At 34.4% G+C, this 21983-nt stretch overlaps 2 protein-coding genes across 6 annotated transcripts; both read right to left on the bottom strand.

Annotated features, from left to right (window-relative positions):
- Positions 1 to 1071: 1071 nt before the first annotated feature.
- Positions 1072 to 1701, bottom strand: LOC128859224 (uncharacterized). The gene is made up of 2 exons (XM_054096036.1): positions 1534 to 1701; positions 1072 to 1476 (listed from the first exon to the last, which is right to left on the bottom strand). Exons 1-2 carry the CDS (start codon positions 1556 to 1558, stop codon positions 1115 to 1117), a joined length of 387 nt encoding a protein of 128 aa, XP_053952011.1. The 5' UTR covers positions 1559 to 1701; the 3' UTR covers positions 1072 to 1114.
- A 3065-nt stretch (positions 1702 to 4766) lies between these two features.
- On the bottom strand, positions 4767 to 20742 carry LOC128859223 (uncharacterized). 5 transcript variants are annotated; one of them, XM_054096035.1, is made up of 4 exons: positions 20595 to 20740; positions 19615 to 19725; positions 19399 to 19491; positions 4767 to 6024 (listed from the first exon to the last, which is right to left on the bottom strand). In XM_054096035.1, the coding sequence occupies exon 4, from the start codon at positions 5887 to 5889 to the stop codon at positions 4801 to 4803; it is 1089 nt and encodes a 362-aa protein (XP_053952010.1). In that variant the 5' UTR covers positions 5890 to 6024; positions 19399 to 19491; positions 19615 to 19725; positions 20595 to 20740; the 3' UTR covers positions 4767 to 4800. The 5 variants fall into 5 exon arrangements, 3 of the variants coding, with proteins under 3 accessions (XP_053952010.1, XP_053952009.1, XP_053952008.1); XM_054096034.1 differs by having other exon boundaries at positions 19615 to 19880; XM_054096033.1 differs by having other exon boundaries at positions 19615 to 20093.
- Between the last annotated feature and the right edge of the window lie 1241 nt (positions 20743 to 21983).

The following is a 21983-nucleotide window of genomic DNA, read 5'->3' on the forward strand; positions in this document are numbered from 1 at the left end:
TTAAGTATGGGGTAGGCAAGCACTGCTGCAAATCAAACGTATACACTTTAACTTTGGGGTCATCGGAAGCGTCATTTCTTTTTGATTCATATGCAAAATCTGCTTTTCTCTGATGGGCTAAGAGTTCCCTTTCTAAATCACGTAGTAGAATATCATCGGATTCCTGTTTAGCAATAGCAATTTTAACTCTAAACTTTTCACACGTGTAACAGGTATCAAGCATTGGCTTCTTAAATTTTATATTCATGGCTGTAAAGCATTTTTTAATTAAATAATTATAAGAAGCGTAAAAGGCTTCTTACACTATATGTTTGTCATATGTATATGTCTATTTAGAAAACTGCAGATACAAAATAGAAACGATTCTATTTTCGCCTGACACATAACTACATTAACCTATTTCTTAATTTGTTGACAACATTTTTCGGAGTTATTTATATATTGTAAGAAAAAAGCAAATAAATTGAACTACTTGAAGCATTGAAAGTCATACGACAATACGTGAGTGTAGAAAGAATGACAAGTCATATGTACAAACCATATCGTGTAGAAAGGCCTTAAAGATGCAACTTACTTTTAAAAATACCACTGTATGAGAAGACACTAACTACGTCGTCTTTGCATTTATCGCAAAACAAAGTATACATTTGGGCCAGGGATAATTCCGCATGTAAGTATTGGCAACTTGTATCTCTCCTGGTATAGTGACTTTTTTATATTTTGGAAAGCTGTTTATGTGGTCCCTTACAAGTTGAACTTTATCATCCGTAAGTCTATTTTTTCCTCCACCTGATCCACGCTTATCAACTGTTAGGATAGTGTAATTTCTTCTTCAAAACAGTTTTGACGAAACTGGCACTCTCATCAAAACACTGCAGGAAGCATTTTTGGCATACCTGCACTCTTTGGCCTTCAAACTCAACATAATAAGCAGCCTGAAATTTTCGCTCACGTGGACTTTCAGGGTGTTTTTGCATATATTGAGTTTTTTGCCGCTGATTTCAATTAAGGCACCAATGAACAAAATTCTCTGATTGTACGTACCCAACGACCAATATTTATTAAAAATGCTTTTCTGAAATGCAAGCGGAACCTTTTATTTGCACTTCATGCGTCAATCAATAATAAGTGGTCTCAATTTTCTTTCCGACACAACAACACTCTTTACATTAACGTATGCCTTTCCCAAGTTCCGTCTTGTGCATGATTCTTTCCTCGAATAAGCTCTTTGGGATGTAGTCGGCGCCTCGTTGAGCAGTTCATCATCATTTAAATTGCTACTATTTCCATTATTAGCAGAAGTTGAGTCCTCATAGTCGGAATCTAGGACTGAGTCATCACTGTCAAAACGGAGATTTTCTTGTAAATTTGATTTATCTGCCTCATTCTCACTGCATAGTGGAGTATTAGAAACATTTGTTAGTAAATCAGCCCCACTGCCCTCTAAAAACGACATGTGACTGCTTTCATCATAACCTATTAATTGCAAAAATTTAAGCAACTTAGCAAAGCTATTTGTTTGTTCAATCTTACCTGTTACATTTACTTCGTTTTCCATTTCATTAATTTTAAATATTTTTATTAATTGCTTTATTATATTTTTTTAGTTCAGAAAATATTCAATTTAATCGAAACTTTTTTTCTGACCTCTTATAACCTCTGCATTAATCACAGGAAATTGCTTAACTCAAATGATTTTAAAATGGCGCTTTAGGCATACCAATCTAACTGCAATTTGAAAAAAGGAATAAGAGCATATGTCATTCGCATTTGTCGTGTATGAAGATATAGCTCTCTTAAAAACTCACAACAAAAATGCATTAACAACTTTTGAAGAGATAGTGCATGCTTATATATATTTTCAATTTGTAATAAACACTCACCTTCACGTTGGCTCTTATGTCAGCTCTCTTGTGTATGACAAACTTAAAAAAAATTTAGGTGCAAAAACAACTTAAGTTATTATACGCCATTTAAATATAACAGTATTGTAATTGACCATCTTCTTAAGTATACTTAGACTCATATAGTAAATGCAATAGCGCTTCGTTGCGAGTTAGGCTAATATGTTTTTATTAATATTTACACTAAAAAAATAGTTAGAGTGATAGGAACTTCGCGTAAATATACAGTCTTATTAGTTGAATATGCTAGTATACATAATTCATTTCTTTCTTAAGTCGACTTAGGCGATTACCTCTCCCCGGGCTTGTTGATTTTTTGTATGCACTTTTGTATTTTGCTGCACGTGATGGTGATTCTGCGATTTCTTTCAGAATTCGCGAGGCGTCCCTCTGCCCTTTTGCTATTAGAGTGGATTGCGCAGCATGTATAATAACTGTATCTTCTACCATGGAACGGACTTCTTCCGTTTTCCTACGTTTACTTCGCTCACTACACTTTTCGAATGATTTCAATGGACGGCCAGGGCGAAAATGTGACTTATTTGGAATTTCGATTGTTCCATTTAACCAAGACTGGTTAGCTTTTAGAAAAGCGTCCTCCTTTCTTCTGGCTTTAGTCCACTTTTCCTTAAGCTGTGCTTTAAAATAAGAAAAGCTTTTCTTAAATGTTTGCACATATTCAGCTGAATATGCATGGCAAGACAGCAGGTTATCTTCTAAGAAATCTAATTTTTCCTCCAAAGATGTCAAATTCTGCCCTTGCATTTGATTGTAGAGATATTGACGAGTTACTTGTCTAGTGCCTGATGAGCTGGCAATACCTAAGATAAGCAAAATTGGCTTAGAAATCAAAACAAATGCAATAATTTTTATATTGACTTTAGACAAGCGTGTATCAAACCCTTTATATGACCCTCTATCTGCAAGTATCTGCAGCTAACTTTTATGCACGTGGCGAGCTAATTGCACCAGGTATCATATTCAACACTAATTTTCACTTGGACTTGGAAATATACCAAACCGGGTTTTCAAAACCAAAAAACACAAAAAAACAAAAATAAATTATACCCTAAATGAAATAGGCACCACTTATCCATTTATAACTATTAAAATCACAAACACCATTAACAAATGATAATATTCACCTAAAATATCATAATCCATCACGATTACTCAGCTCGGTAACTAAAATCCGTAAATATTCACGTTAAAACATACGATTTTACAGCGGTTAAACAAAAACGATAACGTGCGTTTCAGAAATAGCTATGTTTTGATTAACTGACAGCTAATGCAAAGTATGGGATTGACCGTAGGAGGTTGAATTATTGTTCTTCGGTCTATTTTCAAGTTGTGGGAGTGCTTTTTTTTGTAGTTGTGACAACTTTCTGAAATCCAATTATGGCCGCCTAAATAGCTTAAATCTACCTACCACTGAACATCAGTAAATTAGTTGCTGATTCTACGGCAGCTGTATCGACTTCTGCTGCTCCATATAATTTAATGTTTGAAGATTATTTCATGCAAATGTTGACCGCGACTGCACTTCAAATGGTCCATCCGCTTAGTCCAATTTTGGCATACCCTTTCCAATGCTTCGGCCGGTATCTCACATATAAATGCTTTAATGTTGTCTTCCAATGCGTTAATTGAAGCAGGCTTGTCTGAATAGACATGAGCTTTAACATAGCCCCACAAAAATAATCTAAAGGCGTTATATCGCACGATCTGGGTGGCCAATTGACAGGTCCCGAACGTGAAATAATATTTTCACCGAACTCGCCTCTCAACAAGTCCATTGTTACGCGTGCTGTCTGGCATGTGGTACCGTCTTGCTGAAACCACATGTCAGGCAAGTCAAGCTCTTGCATTTTGGGCAAAAAAAAAGTTGGATATCATTTTACGGTAGCGCTCACCATCCACAGTTACGTTACGATTCGCAGCATATTTGAAGAAGTACGGTCCAACGATACCTCCAGCCCATAAACCGCACCAAACTGTGACCTTTTCTGGATACATTGGTAGCTCTTGCAATTCTTCTGGCTGATCTTCACTCCAAAATCGACAATTCTGCGTATTTACGTACGCATTGATCCAAAAATCAGCTTCGCCGCTGAACACAATTTTTCGATAAAAAAATGGATCTTCGGCCAACTTTCCAAGAGCCCATTCAACAAAAATTCTGCGTTGCGGTAGGTCGTTCGGCTTCAAATCTTGCACCAGCTGTATTTTGAAAGGATTCACACCTAAATCCCTTCGCAAAATTTTGCACGTTGTGCGTAATAGAGGTCCAATTGCTGCGAACGGCGACGAATCGATATTGGTGTTCATCATTAACACTGGCCGATACAGCTGCGATATTTTCTTCAGTTCGCACTCTACGTAAACTAAACGTGTTGATGGTTTGATGTCCAATAATGTAAATTTGGTTCTAAATTTAGTCACAATAGCTCGAATAGCCACTTCAGTGGGTCGATTAAACTGACCATAAAATGGAAGAAGCGCGCGATAAACTTTCTTAACAGAACACGAATTTTTATAATAAAATTCAACGATTTGCAAGCGTTGTTCCTTTGTAAGACGATTCACGGTTAAATTATAGACCAAACTGAAGATGTTGACAGTGAAACAAAACACGAAACGTGCGTCAGCTGTTTAAACCAACTGCTTAAAAAGATAATAGCTAAAAAATTACCCGTTAGTTTATAAATATTTGGAAAAATGGAAAACGTGGTGCCTAATGATGCGCGATTGGCTCACGTTTCTCTAAAAGGTTGCAGTTTCCTATGTCTAAAGGGGTAGATGTTGGGCGGGTAGATGTTGAAATGGAATAAAACAAGTTGTGTGTGAGTTATTGACAAAATTTTTTTTTTATTTGAAAGGCGCATATATGCCATTAAGTATGGAATATGACATCAGTATGGAAATGCCCGCCTCGGCTTCTTACGGTGGAACGGATCCGAGTGGTCCAATTTTCAATGACTCTTCCGCATAGATCCGGCTGAATTTGAGCGATGGGCTGTGTTATGTTCACCTTTAGAGCATCGGTCGATTGTGGTTTATTTGCATAGACCTGAGACTTCAAGAAACCCCACAGGAAAAAGTCTAGCGGGGTCAAATCGCATGACCTTGGTGGCCAATTCACATCACCCCTGCGAGAGATAACCTTACCCTCAAATCGTTCATGCAGAATGTCAATCGTGGCGTTTGCTGTGTGGCACGTAGCGTCGTCCTGCTGGAACCACATGTCGTCTAGGTCCATATGGTTCAATATGGGTCCGAAGAAATTGGTTATCATCGTTGTGTAGCGCTCGCTGTTGACGGTGACCGCCTCACCAACGTCGTTTTCAAAAAAGTACGGACCAATGACGCCGCCGGCCCAAAATCCACACCAAACGGTAACTTTTTGAGGATGCATTATCACCTGGTGAACCTCGTGTGGATTGGTGTCGTCCCATATACGGCAATTTTGTTTGTTAACACAGCCATTCATCCAAAAATGTGCCTCGTCACTTAAGATGATTTTTCGCCCAAAACTGGGGCTCTCTTCCAAACGATTCGAAGCCCAGTCAGCGAACAAACGGCGTTGTCTACGGTCATCAACTTTGAGCTCCTGGGTCAGTTGGATCTGGTACGGGTGTAGGCCCAAGTCCCGACGCAAAATTCGCCAAGTTGAAGTCTGCGAAAGGGCAAGTTCTTGTGCACGACGAGGAATAGACTGCCTCGGGTTCTGCTGTACACTTTCACGGACCGCGGCAATGTTCTCGGCGGATCTTGCGGTCCTTGAACGTACGGGTGTTGGCTGATTGTTTACTGACCTGGTCGTCTCAAATTTGGCCACCAAACGTTGAAGAATCGACTTTGAAGGGCCACCACGTCTACCGACAAATGGGCGCAATGCGCGCAACGTCTGCGTTAATGAACACTCATTTTGATAATAAAGTTTTATCATTTGAACGTGCTGTTCAATCGTGTAACTTGCCATGATGATTTGTCATAAACAACTGAATAATAAACAAAAGATTTGACAGATGTCACCAAAACAAAATGGCTACCACAGGGCGCCAAAATCGACCCGCGCCAATTGAAAAACCCTTTATTACTGGAAAATTTTGAAGTCCTGCAAAAGGGAGAAAGAAGAAGAGTGAGTGAAAAGTAAATGAGTGAGATGTAAATTTTGGAATTATAAATATCGCACCCTAAATACAAAAGCGTCACAACTCAAAAATTTCCAAAAGTGAGTTTTTTGCATAAATTAATTCAGAGTACACATTTCTAACTGCTGCAAATATTTCGTTCACATAACTACCTTCTTTAACTGGAAAATACAGTTATGTCTATTTTTATGTCAAGTGTGTTGCTTTTGCACGATCAACTAAAGATAATTATTTTGAGTTGCGTTAATGGGCTCAAGAACAGCTGATTACTTTTATTATACATAAAGAGTTTTATTTTGAGTTCTGCCTCTATAACTGTAAAAAGTGATAAATTTCGTGGTATATTATTTTGCATTGTGCCTCTTTAGTTGTGAAAAGTGAGTTCAATTAGGTTAGGAAACTTATAAAATTAAAACATTTTATCAGTTTAAAAGGCACAACTTAAGACAATATCACTAGTTAATGGAAAAAATTTCAGTTAAAGAGTCATAAATAAAAATTTCGTTTTATTTTCGCAAACATAATATAAAATTGAAAAAAATATAGTAGAACCTTCTTCAATCTATATATATATCTATATATATAAAAATGAAATGATGTTCGTTTGTACGCATTTTTTTGGGCCGATACGAGGCCAATTTTATTCGTTCTTTTTTCATATTATAGGGATCCACTAGGGGAAGGTTTTTAGCAAAAAAATTTTCTTTTAAATATTTTCTTCATATAAAAAAAAGAAAAAATCAAAATATTGTACAAAACAAAACTTGCTCGATTCTTAGATTAAAGTAAGTTTCGAATCGACATTCATTTTATGTGTACAACTTTTTTTGAATTTTTCGTTATTGTATACAGAAATTTAAAATGATTCGAATGAAATTTTTTTTTTTTTTTTTATTTCTTCCATAAAATATTACACCTGTCGTTAGACAATAAGTAATTTGATTTACAAAAAGATGGAATGAGAGTGATATTGAAGGGCCAATGCCCCCAAGCTCATTTAGAAGAAATATATACATCTATATATATAAAAATGAAATGATGTTCGTTTGTACGCATTTTTTTGGGCCGATACGAGGCCAATTTTATTCGTTCTTTTTTCATATTATAGGGATCCAGTAGGGGAAGGTTTTTAGCAAAAAAAATTTTCTTTTAAATATTTTCTTCATATAAAAAAAAGAAAAAATCAAAATATTGTACAAAACAAAACTTGCTCGATTCTTAGATTAAAGTAAGTTTCGAATCGACATTCATTTTATGTGTACAACTTTTTTTGAATTTTTCGTTATTGTATACAGAAATTTCAAATGATTCGAATGAAATTTTTTTTTTTTTTTATTTCTTCCATAAAATATTACACCTGTCGTTAGACAATAAGTAATTTGATTTACAAAAAGATGGAATGAGAGTGATATTGAAGGGCCAATGCCCCCAAGCTCATTTAGAAGAAATATATACATACATATTATTTAAAAACAAGTGGTTAACAAACAATGACATATACGATTAGTTGACAATTGATTACAAGGATTTTGCAAGATCTGTTGGTGTTTGACGGTTAAGCCGACTTTGGGTAGATTTTTCTTTATTTGGTAGTCTTCTCATCATAGGATTTGTATGCGTTAATAGTCTATTTATGTGTCTTCTGCTAGCGCTTTGTATTGTTTCATCAATAGTATCGATGTCAAGGTCGCGATGAATATCTGGGTTAGGTATGTACCAAGGTGCATTAGTTAAGGTCCTAAGTATTTATGAAAATAATGTTTCAATTCAATTGAGCAATGCTTTCTTTGACCAATTCTATATGGAAATGAATGCGTTTGCAAACGATGTTTTCGGCTATGAACAAATGTTGGAATCGAATGAAAAAGGAAAGAAACGCGAAATGATAAAAAAAATTCTTGGAAAATTTAAAATGAATGGTGCTTCATTGGAAAAATTCAATGGTAATAAGAACATACACAAGATAAAGTTAGAATTCGAATTTTTAGATTTATTTTGTTTATTTCTCATTTTTTCAGAAGTACACCACACAACAACTCATTCCAACTCTGATTTTGAAATCCTGTTGGAATTGGTGATCGATAATTTTGTCACTATAATGGTCAATGGAAATTTGCGTGTATCAGACCCTGCATATTATTTACCATATCAACTTTTTATGGAACATATGGACCAAATGAACACAAAAAAATAATTTAGTTTTGTTTTGATTTTTTGCAACATTTTGGTTTTCAGTTAATACAATAAAAACAATACTGTTTTTTCGTGAACACAAAATTCTAAATCTATTACGTTGTTTGTTTAGAATTTTTTTAGAAAAAAAGTAAATTTTTTGGTTTTGAGGAAATTTGTTTATTGTTGCTATTTGTGAAAACGTAGATATTTGTAAGTATTTGACTATAATCCTAAAAGTTAATGGAATACCACTATGACACATAGAAAACATTTTTTCAAAGGGGTGTTTTTCGAAAATTATAAAAAAAATTGTTTTCAAAAATGTTGAAGAAATAAAGTAAAATAAAAAAATTCGAAAGCATGAAATTTTTTCAAAACCAAATTTTCCTCAAAAAGATAAAAGAAATTTCTTCGAAGAGGTGTTTTTCTAAAATTACAAAAAAAAAAAAATTTCAAAAATTTTAAACAAATAAAATAAAATAAAATAAAACTTTTTCAAGGGTATGAAATTTTTTCAAAACAAAATTTTCTGAAAACCAAACAAAATTAAAAAAAAAGGTGTTTTCAAAGCATTTCATATTCCACTATTAATAGAGAATACATTTTTTCGAGGGGGTGTTTTTCAAAGCGGAAAAAAATCTTTTTTAACAAATCAATTTAAACTTTTACAAAAGTATGAAATTTTTTCAAGAACAAAATTTTCTCAAAAACGTTAAATTAAAAAAAATAGTTTTTTCAAAATATTTAATTTTCAGCAATTAACTGAGAAGAAATTTGTTAGAGCGAAGTGTTTTTCAAAACTTCAAAAAACACTTTTTAACCAAAAAAAATAAACCTTTTTTCAAAAACAACAGGAATGATAACATTGCCTAACAATTTCTGCACTTTTGCACAGTCTAAAGAGGCATTGATACAGAGTGTATTTCCAAACATAGTTCAACATTACAAAAACCATGATTGACTCAGCGAAAGAGCAATTTTAGCTGGGAAAAATAAGGACGTCAATGATATAAATTCAGCTATTTTAGATCAAATACCTGGTGACATAGTTGCGTATAAGTCAATGGACACTATTACTGATCAAGATGAGGTCGTAAATTATCCAACTGAATTCTTAAACTCACTCGATTTGCCAGGCTTACCACCTCATAATTTACGATTAAAAATTGGAGCACCGATTATTATGCTGCGCAATAGTAATGTGCCCCGACTTTGCAACGGTACCAGACTCGCTGTGAAGAAGCTAATGGGTAACGTTATCGAAGCAACAATTTTGAAAGGGAAGTACAAAGGAGAAGACATTTTGATACCCTGAATTCCACTGATTCCGGCGGATTTACCATTCGATTTCAAACGTTTGCAGTTCCCTATTCGCCTTGCCTTCGCTATGAGAATTAATAAGGCGCAAGGACAGTCTCTACAAATGTGCGGTATTAATTTAGAATACCCAATTTTTTCTCATGGACAATTGTATGTAGCTTGCTCACGAGTTGGCAAACCATCGTCATTATTCACGCGAAAGATGAAAAAACCAAAAACGTTGTCTACCAAAAAGTGTTACAATAAAGTTCGAATGAAATTGTATCAAATAATTTGCTTTGTTTCGTATTAATTTTATTCTCTTTCAGCAAATCATTGAATTTATCTTCTAGCGAAGCGGGCGAGGGTACGCTAGTGTTGTATATTTTCATGATGGAACAATATTTTCTTTAAATATTACAATAACACTGTGCGACAGTGATTTTATACTTTTATGGAGACCTAGTACAACTTGTAGGTATGGTAAAACTAAGAAAAATGGTATAGGAGAAATTTCCAATACACCCCCAAAATCTCGTTTTATGGCCATAAAACCGTTTTTCAGTAGGTTGATGTGAAGAATCACACCTAACTTCGCCAATTTCCATCCGATTTCGAATTTGTTTTTTTAGTTCGAAAGAACAAAAACAAGCCTTTTTAACAGTGTGTTGACAATTTTTCTGAAATGACAACTGACGAGACTGTAGGCGGAAGTATTTGAATTTTTTTTTATTTTTTCACTATTTTTTCAACTTTGACATAATTTTTACGATATTATCCGATATTGAGGATTTCTTTTAGTACACTACTGTTATAGTAAATTTAATTTTGCGTCGAATGAGCTATATTTGACTGTAATTGAATTAAAATTAATAGAGTTGTGTGAGTTTTAAGATTTTTTTTTTTTTTTTACTAATTTGGTATGTAGGTATAACTTACGCTAAATGGGAATAAGGACGTGTTTTGATGCGTTATTATAGATACGTAATATTTATTGGAGTATATATGTATACATAAGGGTACACAGTACTGCATACAACAGAACTGGTTAGATCTTACGAAAATATCTGACATATTATAGCACTTTTTTTTTTCAATGGAAATATGAAAAAGCTCCCAAGTGTACCAAAGTTCACACTGTACATTGATTAACATAAGAAGTTTGTTATTATAATTTAACCTTATTAAAACGTGAAAGTTTTATTGTTTGTTTCATTTAAATTCAAGAGATATAAATCAAAACGTTGCCAGAAAAGTCGAATTTCTCAATATTCTCCGATGATGTGGCATCATCAGCCTTATCATAAACCAGATGATTGTTATTTTTATAAAACGGACGTAAACGGTCATCATTATAAAGCTCGAAAGCACATAAAGTATGCTGATGTTGAAACTGCTAAGAACCCCGTAGTCTTGGACGATATGATTGACTCAACTGCAGGAACTGAAGGAAGTTCAACTCATTGCTGATGTTGATCAAACTGATAACAATAAACCTGATGATGAACAGTACTTTCTGTCTGGTTCTAAGTCTTCAGAACGACACATTGTATCAAATTCAGATTTTCAGGATCTTTCTCGTGATTTATTTCTATCGGGAAGACAATCTGAAACGCTCGCTTCTCGATTTAAACAATGGAATTTAGTTGATGACGACTTCAGATGAATGATGATGATCGAATTTCTTACAGAGAAGTATTCAAAACTGATGAAGAGAATGACAAGTGTACCGTACCATACTAAACTCCAAAGGGCCGTTTCCACTGCATTTTTAAGTTTGGAACCAGTTCCGTTGTGTACTGCACGGTACAGTGCTGCACTGCACAATACTCCAATAACTATTATGTGTTTATAATGACACTTGTTATCATTTTCATGCTTCGAAACGCATACCAAATCTCGTAGTAAAAAAAAAGAAAAAATCTTAAAACTCACACAACTCTATTAATTTTAATTCAATTACAGTCAAATATAGCTCATTCGACGCAAAATTAAATTTACTATAACAGTAGTGTACTAAAAGAAATCCTCAATATCGGATAATATCGTAAAAATTATGTCAAAGTTGAAAAAATAGTGAAAAAATAAAAAAAATTCAAATACTTCCGCCTACAGTCTCGTCAGTTGTCATTTCAGAAAAATTGTCAACACACTGTCAAAAAGGCTTGTTTTTGTTCTTTCGAACTTAAAAAACAAATTCGAAATCGGATGGTAATTGGCGAAGTTAGGAGTGATTCTTCACATCAACCTACTGAAAAACGGTTTTATGGTCATAAAATGAGATTTTGGGGGTGTATTGGAAATTTCTCCTATACCATTTTGTTTAGTTTTTCTATAGGCATAAGTTGTGCTAGGTCTCCATAAAAGTATATTTAATTTATTTATTTTTTGTCACACAGTGTAATTTTTACATAAAACGTTTTTCGTCTGTCCTGAAAATCTTAGTATTTTGAGTTGTGACTTTGTATTTAGGGTGCGATATGCATAATAATTTCATAGTTCAACCAAACCTAACCGATATTAAGTTAAATAAAATAAAATGATTAGTTTCAGTTGAATAACATGGAAAATAAATTAAATAAAATATCAAAACAAACTGCAAAACAGTGAATATCTGCCGGCACTTTGCTCCCGAAGTTTGAATTGTAGACGAAAAGAAAGAACCAAAAATAAATAAATGTACGTTTCAAATTCACAAACAGTATAGCAAATTGTAATGCAACTGACTCGGCGATAGTGGAATCAAATACCTAATAATGTGCAGAGAACGTTAAATATAGAGAATTCTCACGAGCTACGAATAGTGTGAATTGTCAAAAATGAAGTGAAACCGCGAACACTATTTCACCTCGCTTAACTCGAAGGCGGGGAAGTTCTTAACAGACCTGATTACAGTGAATTATGTACAAGTACATTGGCTCTGCTCAGTTTTTGGTTTCTGTATGAAATCAAATTGACAAATGCCGACGGCATTTTGCAAGGCATTTGCTTGTGCATTTTTATGTTCCCTTGGTAAACGAAAATTTATTCAATTTGTATTTTCAAACAAATACAACCAAATAAAGATTTAAAATCCAAGTAACTTTAATGCACACATTTTGTTGTGTGCGTTTTAGTAAATTTGATGAAAATTTTTACTAATTTTTCGAGTCGAAATTAATTTTAGACAAAAATTCAAAGAGCATTGAATATATGTATGTATATCAATATATGTATATATACATACATATATTTTGTTAGTTATATTTGTGCAAAAGTTCAATTGCATCTTCAATTCTTATAGTGTTAGAAATGTATGTATGTGCACATGCACTGCAGCAACAATGACCTACCTCACGACGCATTGCCTTATCATATTTATGTGCATTTGAATATGCATTTTTTGGTCCTGTGCCAAACGAAAATTTTTTAAATTTACCTATGTATATTACAGGGAATAATTCATATATGTATGCATTTTATAGACAGTACAAAACTTTAAAATTTAAAATAAATAAAAGAAAACTTCAAAGAAACGTATTTGCATACATATATGGGACAACTAAGTTCTATTGCATCTTTAATATAGTGTTGCACGCATATGTATGCACTGAAGCAACATGACCTACCTCACGAGCATCGCCTTATCATATTTCATGCAATAATTAGGATGTAAATATTCGAATGATCGAATTCCTGCAAATGCTAAAACAACTTCTTCTGCATATGCATCGACGCATGTGCATGTGCGTATGTATATGCACACCTGATCCCTAACTATATCTATATATCAATCAATCGATCAAATCAAAAAATTCTGTATACAAAACGCTTCATTACATTTTCATTACCAGGCACACAGGAAGATGGCATATGCAAATATAAATATTGAATTCAAGCAAAACAATGCTTATTAATATACACATATGCATGTACATACAACCGCACACACAGGGCATTCGCTTTATTCCTCAAAATGCGTATGTCGTTCAAAGCTAAAATTCTATGCCTAGCGACTACAAGAACAAAATGCAGTCATAGACGCAGGCGTAGCGGCCATCATTCTAGTTGCCATAGCGCTGAACAGTCGCGGCGGCGCCGAACAGTTTCAACTATTGTACTGTGCAACAAAAACTCATCTTCAAAAAATTCATTGATAAATTCGAGCTCATAGTTCTAAGAGCAAGAACTTTCATTCATAAACGAGCCGCCCATATGCCAATTTTCTCGACAATTCGAAAATAGTCAATATTTGAATATTTCGCGTAGAATTATTTGCCAATATTTGATAAATCTTCAATTTTTGTCAAGTCGAGTGCCCGCGGCATCGTACATATGTATGCAAAAATATATGTATGTAAATATGTCTTTCTAAATGCTCGACAGCCGCAGCTGCTGTGCGTCAAGTGCGCGCATGAGCATACAGTAAGTTGCAGAAGAAAACAAGTAGCTTAAAAAAAAAGGTCTGATTCGGACATTTTAATACTAAGATAAAATTTGGAAACAATTATTTTATGTTAACTGATAGTAGGCAAATAGTTAATTAGTAGATTACTTTACGTATGTAGTTTTTCAATTGATAAAAAGTGCACAAAACATATGCATATATCTGCAGTTAGAAACTTACTCTGAAATCAGAGCATTTGTAGGTGCCTGTAAACATGTCAAGGTTACTGTACATACAATGCTGTGCCTATGAATGTGCGCTGCGCCTTTGAATGCGCGCTGGATTTCTTGCAAAGTTTTACCGTTTTATCTTGAGCTGTGGCTGGTGAGCACACATACACACAGCATATACATATGCGCAAATGTATATAAATTCACAAATGTATATAAATTCACAAATTTACATTTGCATATGCCATCTTCCTGTGCGCCTGGTAATGAAGCGTTTGCTATAGAGGATTTTGATTCAGTTGAAGGGAATTCAACAAAGTTTTACAGACACCAGACAGACAGACATAACATATGTACATAATTTGGATGATTTGGAGAAATTCAAATATATAGGTCATATTAAAAAGCTACCTAGCATTCTTTGCTTCTAATCACCAACAAATTCTTATCGACTGCTGCTAAATTTACATAATTCAGCCCCTTCCTGTTAATTTTTGTTGAAAAATCTGTCAGTGGTGAAATTGTCTTCGCGAGACGAGTACCCCTCGAAAATGAACACTTTCCAGTCATTAAGACTTCTCTATTCATTAACGTTCTCTGTAATGTGTGTAGACATAGGTAACATTAGAGCAAGGAACCCAAATAGATAAAAAAAATTGGAACAAGTAGTAAACCGTTTTACTTGCTTTTTGTGACTTTCGAAAAAGATGCAATGTTACCTCATTTTCGCAAAAAAATATTGAGTTGCTTTGCAGGCAGCCGTTAAAATTAGCAAGTATTAAAATTTAAATGAGTTTTGGGTTGGTGGCGTATATGTGAAAAAAGTCAGTATATCTATATTAACTATACATTGTAATAATTAAATGACTTGAAAATAGAATTTTATTGAAAGACATACAAATATAAGCTTATATTAATATACATTGTTTCTTAAATACATATTCTAGTACTCACCACTTAATCTTTCAAAACTAATACAAGGTGGCGCAAAAGTAAGCTTGCGATGTTTTTTTTGGCTGTAATCTCAAAAAACAATGAAAAACTTTGATTCTTCTTGTGGATTATTTTTATTTGGTCTTTTAATTTTTTTTACATCAAGTCGAGAATATGATGTCATGTAAATGGCCGCCGCCACAGTCGATTGCCATTTGAGCCCTTTTTATGGCATTTTCCATCACTTTGGCCAAAACTTCCGGCGATGGGTCCTCACATTCTTGACAGATATTGTCTTTGAGGGCTGCAAGAGTCTGAGGTTTGTTGACATAAACCCGCGACTTCAAAAAGCCCCACAAAAAGAAGTCTGGAGCGGTCAAATCAGGCGATCTTGCTGGCCAGTGCAAATCGCCAAACGGGATCCTTCAGCATATCGGTTGTGGCACGTGCAGTGTGTGCCGTTGCATCGTCGTGTTGGAACCACATGTTTTCCAACCCCAATTATTCAAGTTGCGGCAAAAAGAACTCGTTGATCATTGCTCTATAGCGCTCACCATTCACAGTAACTGTTTGCCCGCGACGTCTTCGAAGAAAAAAGATCCGATGACTCCTTCAGCGAAAACAGCACACCATACAGTGACTTTGAGCGGGTGTAATGGCTCTTCGTGGGTTACACGCGGATTTTCAGCGCCCCAGAAGCGTAAATTTTGCTTATTTACGTACCCGCTAAGATGGAAATGTGCCTCACCACTCATGATTAATTTTGATGAAAAATCATCTTCCTTTTAGTGGTGATTAAGGATGTCTTGAGCGTATGTTAGACGCGATTGGCGGTCAGCAGCTAACAGCTGATGCACCGTCTGGACTTTGTAGGGAAACATCTTCAAATGTTGTACCAAAATTCGCTGTAAAGACCGTCGACTGATACCCATTTGCGTGGCATATCGTCTGGTCGATGTCGACGGCGCTTCCATGACATCCTTGGCTACAGCAGCAATATTCTCTGCAGAACGGCTAGGCAGCATCTCGTGTTGTGCCAGTCTCTTCGAGGCGAGCGGCTAAACGTCGCAGTGTTTCACCAGTAGGCGTTGGACGGCGAGGAAATCTGCGACGAAATTCACGTTGTGCCAAAGTCACCGACCGATCATTGGTCAAATAAATAGTCAGCAATATTCCGCGTTCTGTAGCAGTGTAGCGTAACATTGTTTATTAACGTGTATTTCGCATGTGTATACTACACAAATGTCAAAACAGAACTGACATTAGGTGCCAATCGCAAAATGTATAGCATTTTCTGATAGGATGATTACTTTAGCGCCACCTGTTATAAAAAAAGTAACTCCCCTCCCTTTTTGTCGATCTACACGATTACAATATGCAGAGAACGTTAATGAATAGAGAAGTCTTAATGACTGGAAAGTGTTCATTTTCGAGGGGTACTCGTCTCGCGAAGACAATTTCACCACTGACAGATTTTTCAACAAAAATTAACAGGAAGGGGCTGAATTATGTAAATTTAGCAGCAGTCGATAAGAATTTGTTGGTGATTAGAAGCAAAGAATGCTAGGTAGCTTTTTAATATGACCTATATATTTGAATTTCTCCAAATCATCCAAATTATGTACATATGTTATGTCTGTCTGTCTGGTGTCTGTAAAACTTTGTTGAATTCCCTTCAACTGAATCAAAATCCTCTATAGCAAACGCTTCATTACCAGGCGCACAGGAAGATGGCATATGCAAATGTAAATTTGTGAATTTATATACATTTGTGAATTTATATACATTTGCGCATATGTATATGCTGTGTGTATGTGTGCTCACCAGCCACAGCTCAAGATAAAACGGTAAAACTTTGCAAGAAATCCAGCGCGCATTCAAAGGCGCAGCGCACATTCATAGGCACAGCATTGTATGTACAGTAACCTTGACATGTTTACAGGCACCTACAAATGCTCTGATTTCAGAGTAAGTTTCTAACTGCAGATATATGCATATGTTTTGTGCACTTTTTATCAATTGAAAAACTACATACGTAAAGTAATCTACTAATTAACTATTTGCCTACTATCAGTTAACATAAAATAATTGTTTCCAAATTTTATCTTAGTATTAAAATGTCCGAATCAGACCTTTTTTTTTAAGCTACTTGTTTTCTTCTGCAACTTACTGTATGCTCATGCGCGCACTTGACGCACAGCAGCTGCGGCTGTCGAGCATTTAGAAAGACATATTTACATACATATATTTTTGCATACATATGTACGATGCCGCGGGCACTCGACTTGACAAAAATTGAAGATTTATCAAATATTGGCAAATAATTCTACGCGAAATATTCAAATATTGACTATTTTCGAATTGTCGAGAAAATTGGCATATGGGCGGCTCGTTTATGAATGAAAGTTCTTGCTCTTAGAACTATGAGCTCGAATTTATCAATGAATTTTTTGAAGATGAGTTTTTGTTGCACAGTACAATAGTTGAAACTGTTCGGCGCCGCCGCGACTGTTCAGCGCTATGGCAACTAGAATGATGGCCGCTACGCCTGCGTCTATGACTGCATTTTGTTCTTGTAGTCGCTAGGCATAGAATTTTAGCTTTGAACGACATACGCATTTTGAGGAATAAAGCGAATGCCCTGTGTGTGCGGTTGTATGTACATGCATATGTGTATATTAATAAGCATTGTTTTGCTTGAATTCAATATTTATATTTGCATATGCCATCTTCCTGTGTGCCTGGTAATGAAAATGTAATGAAGCGTTTTGTATACAGAATTTTTTGATTTGATCGATTGATTGATATATAGATATAGTTAGGGATCAGGTGTGCATATACATACGCACATGCACATGCGTCGATGCATATGCAGAAGAAGTTGTTTTAGCATTTGCAGGAATTCGATCATTCGAATATTTACATCCTAATTATTGCATGAAATATGATAAGGCGATGCTCGTGAGGTAGGTCATGTTGCTTCAGTGCATACATATGCGTGCAACACTATATTAAAGATGCAATAGAACTTAGTTGTCCCATATATGTATGCAAATACGTTTCTTTGAAGTTTTCTTTTATTTATTTTAAATTTTAAAGTTTTGTACTGTCTATAAAATGCATACATATATGAATTATTCCCTGTAATATACATAGGTAAATTTAAAAAATTTTCGTTTGGCACAGGACCAAAAAATGCATATTCAAATGCACATAAATATGATAAGGCAATGCGTCGTGAGGTAGGTCATTGTTGCTGCAGTGCATGTGCACATACATACATTTCTAACACTATAAGAATTGAAGATGCAATTGAACTTTTGCACAAATATAACTAACAAAATATATGTATGTATATATACATATATTGATATACATACATATATTCAATGCTCTTTGAATTTTTGTCTAAAATTAATTTCGACTCGAAAAATTAGTAAAAATTTTCATCAAATTTACTAAAACGCACACAACAAAATGTGTGCATTAAAGTTACTTGGATTTTAAATCTTTATTTGGTTGTATTTGTTTGAAAATACAAATTGAATAAATTTTCGTTTACCAAGGGAACATAAAAATGCACAAGCAAATGCCTTGCAAAATGCCGTCGGCATTTGTCAATTTGATTTCATACAGAAACCAAAAACTGAGCAGAGCCAATGTACTTGTACATAATTCACTGTAATCAGGTCTGTTAAGAACTTCCCCGCCTTCGAGTTAAGCGAGGTGAAATAGTGTTCGCGGTTTCACTTCATTTTTGACAATTCACACTATTCGTAGCTCGTGAGAATTCTCTATATTTAACGTTCTCTGCAATATGCTTTAAATTGTTATTTTTTCACCGCTTCAATACTTATATCAGTTTGAATCTGACGGTTGAATTCAAAACGAAAAGCAAGCAAACCAAAATAAAAGAAAATTTCAAAAAAGAATTTCACAAATTCGTACGAAATTTGATTGCTCTGTCATTTTGCTGCTGTTTAGTAGAATAAGCTGAGTTGATATGCAAAATGTGGGTTGGTGTATTGGTGTAAATCTCTATATTCACTCTTTGCCGCGTGCAGAGTTGCAAGCGCACTGGGAACAGGCTTTGATTGCCAATGAATTGGTACGGCGAACAATTTATGCTTGAAAATAAAATCCGAATAAACTGTAAATAGAAAATAAAATGAATAAGTAAAAACGTATAATAAATATACATTTAACTACAAGTAGTGCTCTGTTTGTATAAGTAGCAATATTAGGAGTAGAGTAATACGCTCCGAGATAAGTATCTACAAGGTCTTAGGAGGCACTATCAGCAGGTCCCAAGTTATGCGGCGGTACACACTTACTCTGCGCTGGTGTATTACTCGAACGCCGACCAAGTTTAATTTCCCAATTTTCATGCTGTCTTGCTGTTCACAATTACTACTCTCCGACCAACACTATAACAATGCAATTGCAATTCTCACATTAACGCCGTATTTCACATATATCAACTTGTTTGCAAACAAGTTATTTCAAATGCAACGAATACAAATACAATATCTTGAAGTATTCCCATTTACCTGGCAATTTTTTTTCAACAAATTTAATATTCCGTTGCGTTTAATACACTGATAAATTTGATTCCCCTAGTTTTTAATATGCGAGTTTTGTTGCTACTATTGCTGCATTATCTATGATTGCTGCTGATCAGTGTTCGGACTTCTACCACTAAAGTGGTAGACATACCACTTTGTTCCGAAAATTTTAATTTCTACCACTTCTACCACGCAAGCTTAAAAATCTACCACTTTTTTCAACTTTTGAAGAAGTCAATCTTTTTCACACACTATTTTCCAAAATATTATTATATGTTATGAATTACAATATTATATTAGAACTTTTATTCTACTAAAAAAAGAAACAGGCTGGCAGCACTTTAATATATCGTCAAATACTTTGCGCAATGAATGATGTTGGCAACAGTGACGTTTGACACATAATTTTGCGCCACTCATTTAATACTGTTGCGTTTTCGTATTTGTTGAAGATGGAGAAATTCCTAAAAGGGTAAACTTTTTTAATATTGAGATTTGTGTACAGAAATATAAAATACAAACTTCTTTTGAATATATACTGCAGAAAACGTGCCGGCAACGACTGAGTCGTCAAATAATAATAAGCCGACAAAAAAGAAATCTAAGTACAATCAAAAATACAAGCAGGAATGGGAAAATGGTCGGGAATGGCTAGAAAATGCAGACTTTAAAGCATTCTGTAAATATTGCAAAACGTTTCTTGCAAATGATGTAACATTATTAGACCGGCATGCTAATACTAAAAAGCATATGAACGCAGTGAACACAAAAGACCAGGCCCGGCTGAAGCAAATCACCATTTCGGAAAGTGTTGAAAAAAATTCAGAAACTACACACCAATCTAAGGAACTTGCGATGGTTATGTACTATGTGCAACATTCTCTGCCATTTACGTTGATGAAATCTTATGTGAAATATTATATTTATGTTTGTTATTAAATAAATAAAGCATATTTAAGTTTTACCCTAAATCTACCACTTTTTTCATAAATCTACCACTATTTTTTTTAAATTCTACCACTAAACGAAAAAAAAGTCCGAACACTGCTGCTGATATAATTTCTGTGCCAGTTTCAATCATAGATAATGTTTCAATCGCCAGTTACTAGCATCAATCTGATTGGTGTAAAAGCAGTGTTGCATGTAAGGTACGTTCCATAGACCTTCGTTGTTATCGAAAAAAGAATTGATTGTTTTAAGATTGAAATAATTTTCTTTTATTTATTATTTTTATAGATTACCGTGGAATACCTAACTACTTGTGGATTCAAAAAATATTACTATCTAAACAATTAACACAATTTAATTTCTTTAAGCCTAGCGCTTTTTTTTTTTATTTGAAAATTGGAAAAGTAATGAATTACAATCACAATGAATTAAAAAGCATTAGCGACTAGGCCATCAGCTTTACGTAACATAAGTATTTATATAATAATATTCGTGTATAATTTAGATTTCAAAATACAAATTAATTTTGTAAATAAAGTGGATAAAACTTTTAATGTTTTCTGCGTTAACTTCGGACAGAAGTTCTTCTATTGTGTGGCTTGATATTGATTGTTTTATGGAATGTAATGCTTCACAATTTGTAACGATGTGTTGGATAGAAAGTGTCTCTTCGTTGCAGAATTGACAAACGTGGTTTTGTAGGTTGTTGTTTTGAAAGCGCTTATTTTTGCAATACTGCAGGATACTACAAAATGTATCTACTCGTTCACATATGGCAGATTACCTGCAAAATTAACCATTAGTTGGCAATGCTGTTGTTTTGAAAGGTGAAGAAACAGCTAATTTAATTACGCAATTGGCTGCTAGTAATAAACAGTTAGACGAAATCCGTAAAGGACATTTACTGAGGTTTAAAAAAATTATGGCAGCAATACGCATGCGAAATTCGATATTACATTTTATAATAAGTAGTAAGAGGGCAAAGTGGTTAAGAACATACGCTTTTCTCTGTTATATGAATACATAATTAATAATACCTAACAAAAATTTTATTAGAATTACGTTTTCAAACCTGTTTTCTTTGCCGGCATCCATTATTTAGTTTTTACCTGGTCGTTTCTCTTTACATTCATAAAAATAATGACCTATAATAATTACAGAAAACACAGGGTTGAACATAAAAAAAGTATGGTTCTAGGATTGTTTTATAATCTCAGATTTTGGGAGAGAAATTTTGTATGCGAAATCTCGCTTTTTAATTACGAATTGGCAATTAAGCACGAAAAAGTATATCATCTACTTATATGTGAACGTATTATAACTTTGCTCCCATGATGCAGTATTTGCATGAGGGGATTTTCTGAGTGATTCAAAATCGCTTTCCACAAAGTCAGGTGCGCAAATTG

This window comes from Anastrepha ludens, chromosome 3 (genome assembly GCF_028408465.1).
Source record: "Anastrepha ludens isolate Willacy chromosome 3, idAnaLude1.1, whole genome shotgun sequence".
NCBI lineage: Eukaryota > Metazoa > Arthropoda > Insecta > Diptera > Tephritidae > Anastrepha > Anastrepha ludens.

Coding starts and splice junctions, on each gene's coding strand:
- LOC128859224 (XM_054096036.1), bottom strand. CDS start 1,558: ATGGAAAACGAAGTAAATGTAACAG. Junction 1,477..1,533: donor AAACGAAGTAAATGTAACAG/GTAAGATTGAAC, acceptor TGCAATTAATAG/GTTATGATGAAAGCAGTCAC.
- LOC128859223 (XM_054096035.1), bottom strand. CDS start 5,889: ATGGCAAGTTACACGATTGAACAGCACGTTCAAATGATAAAACTTTAT.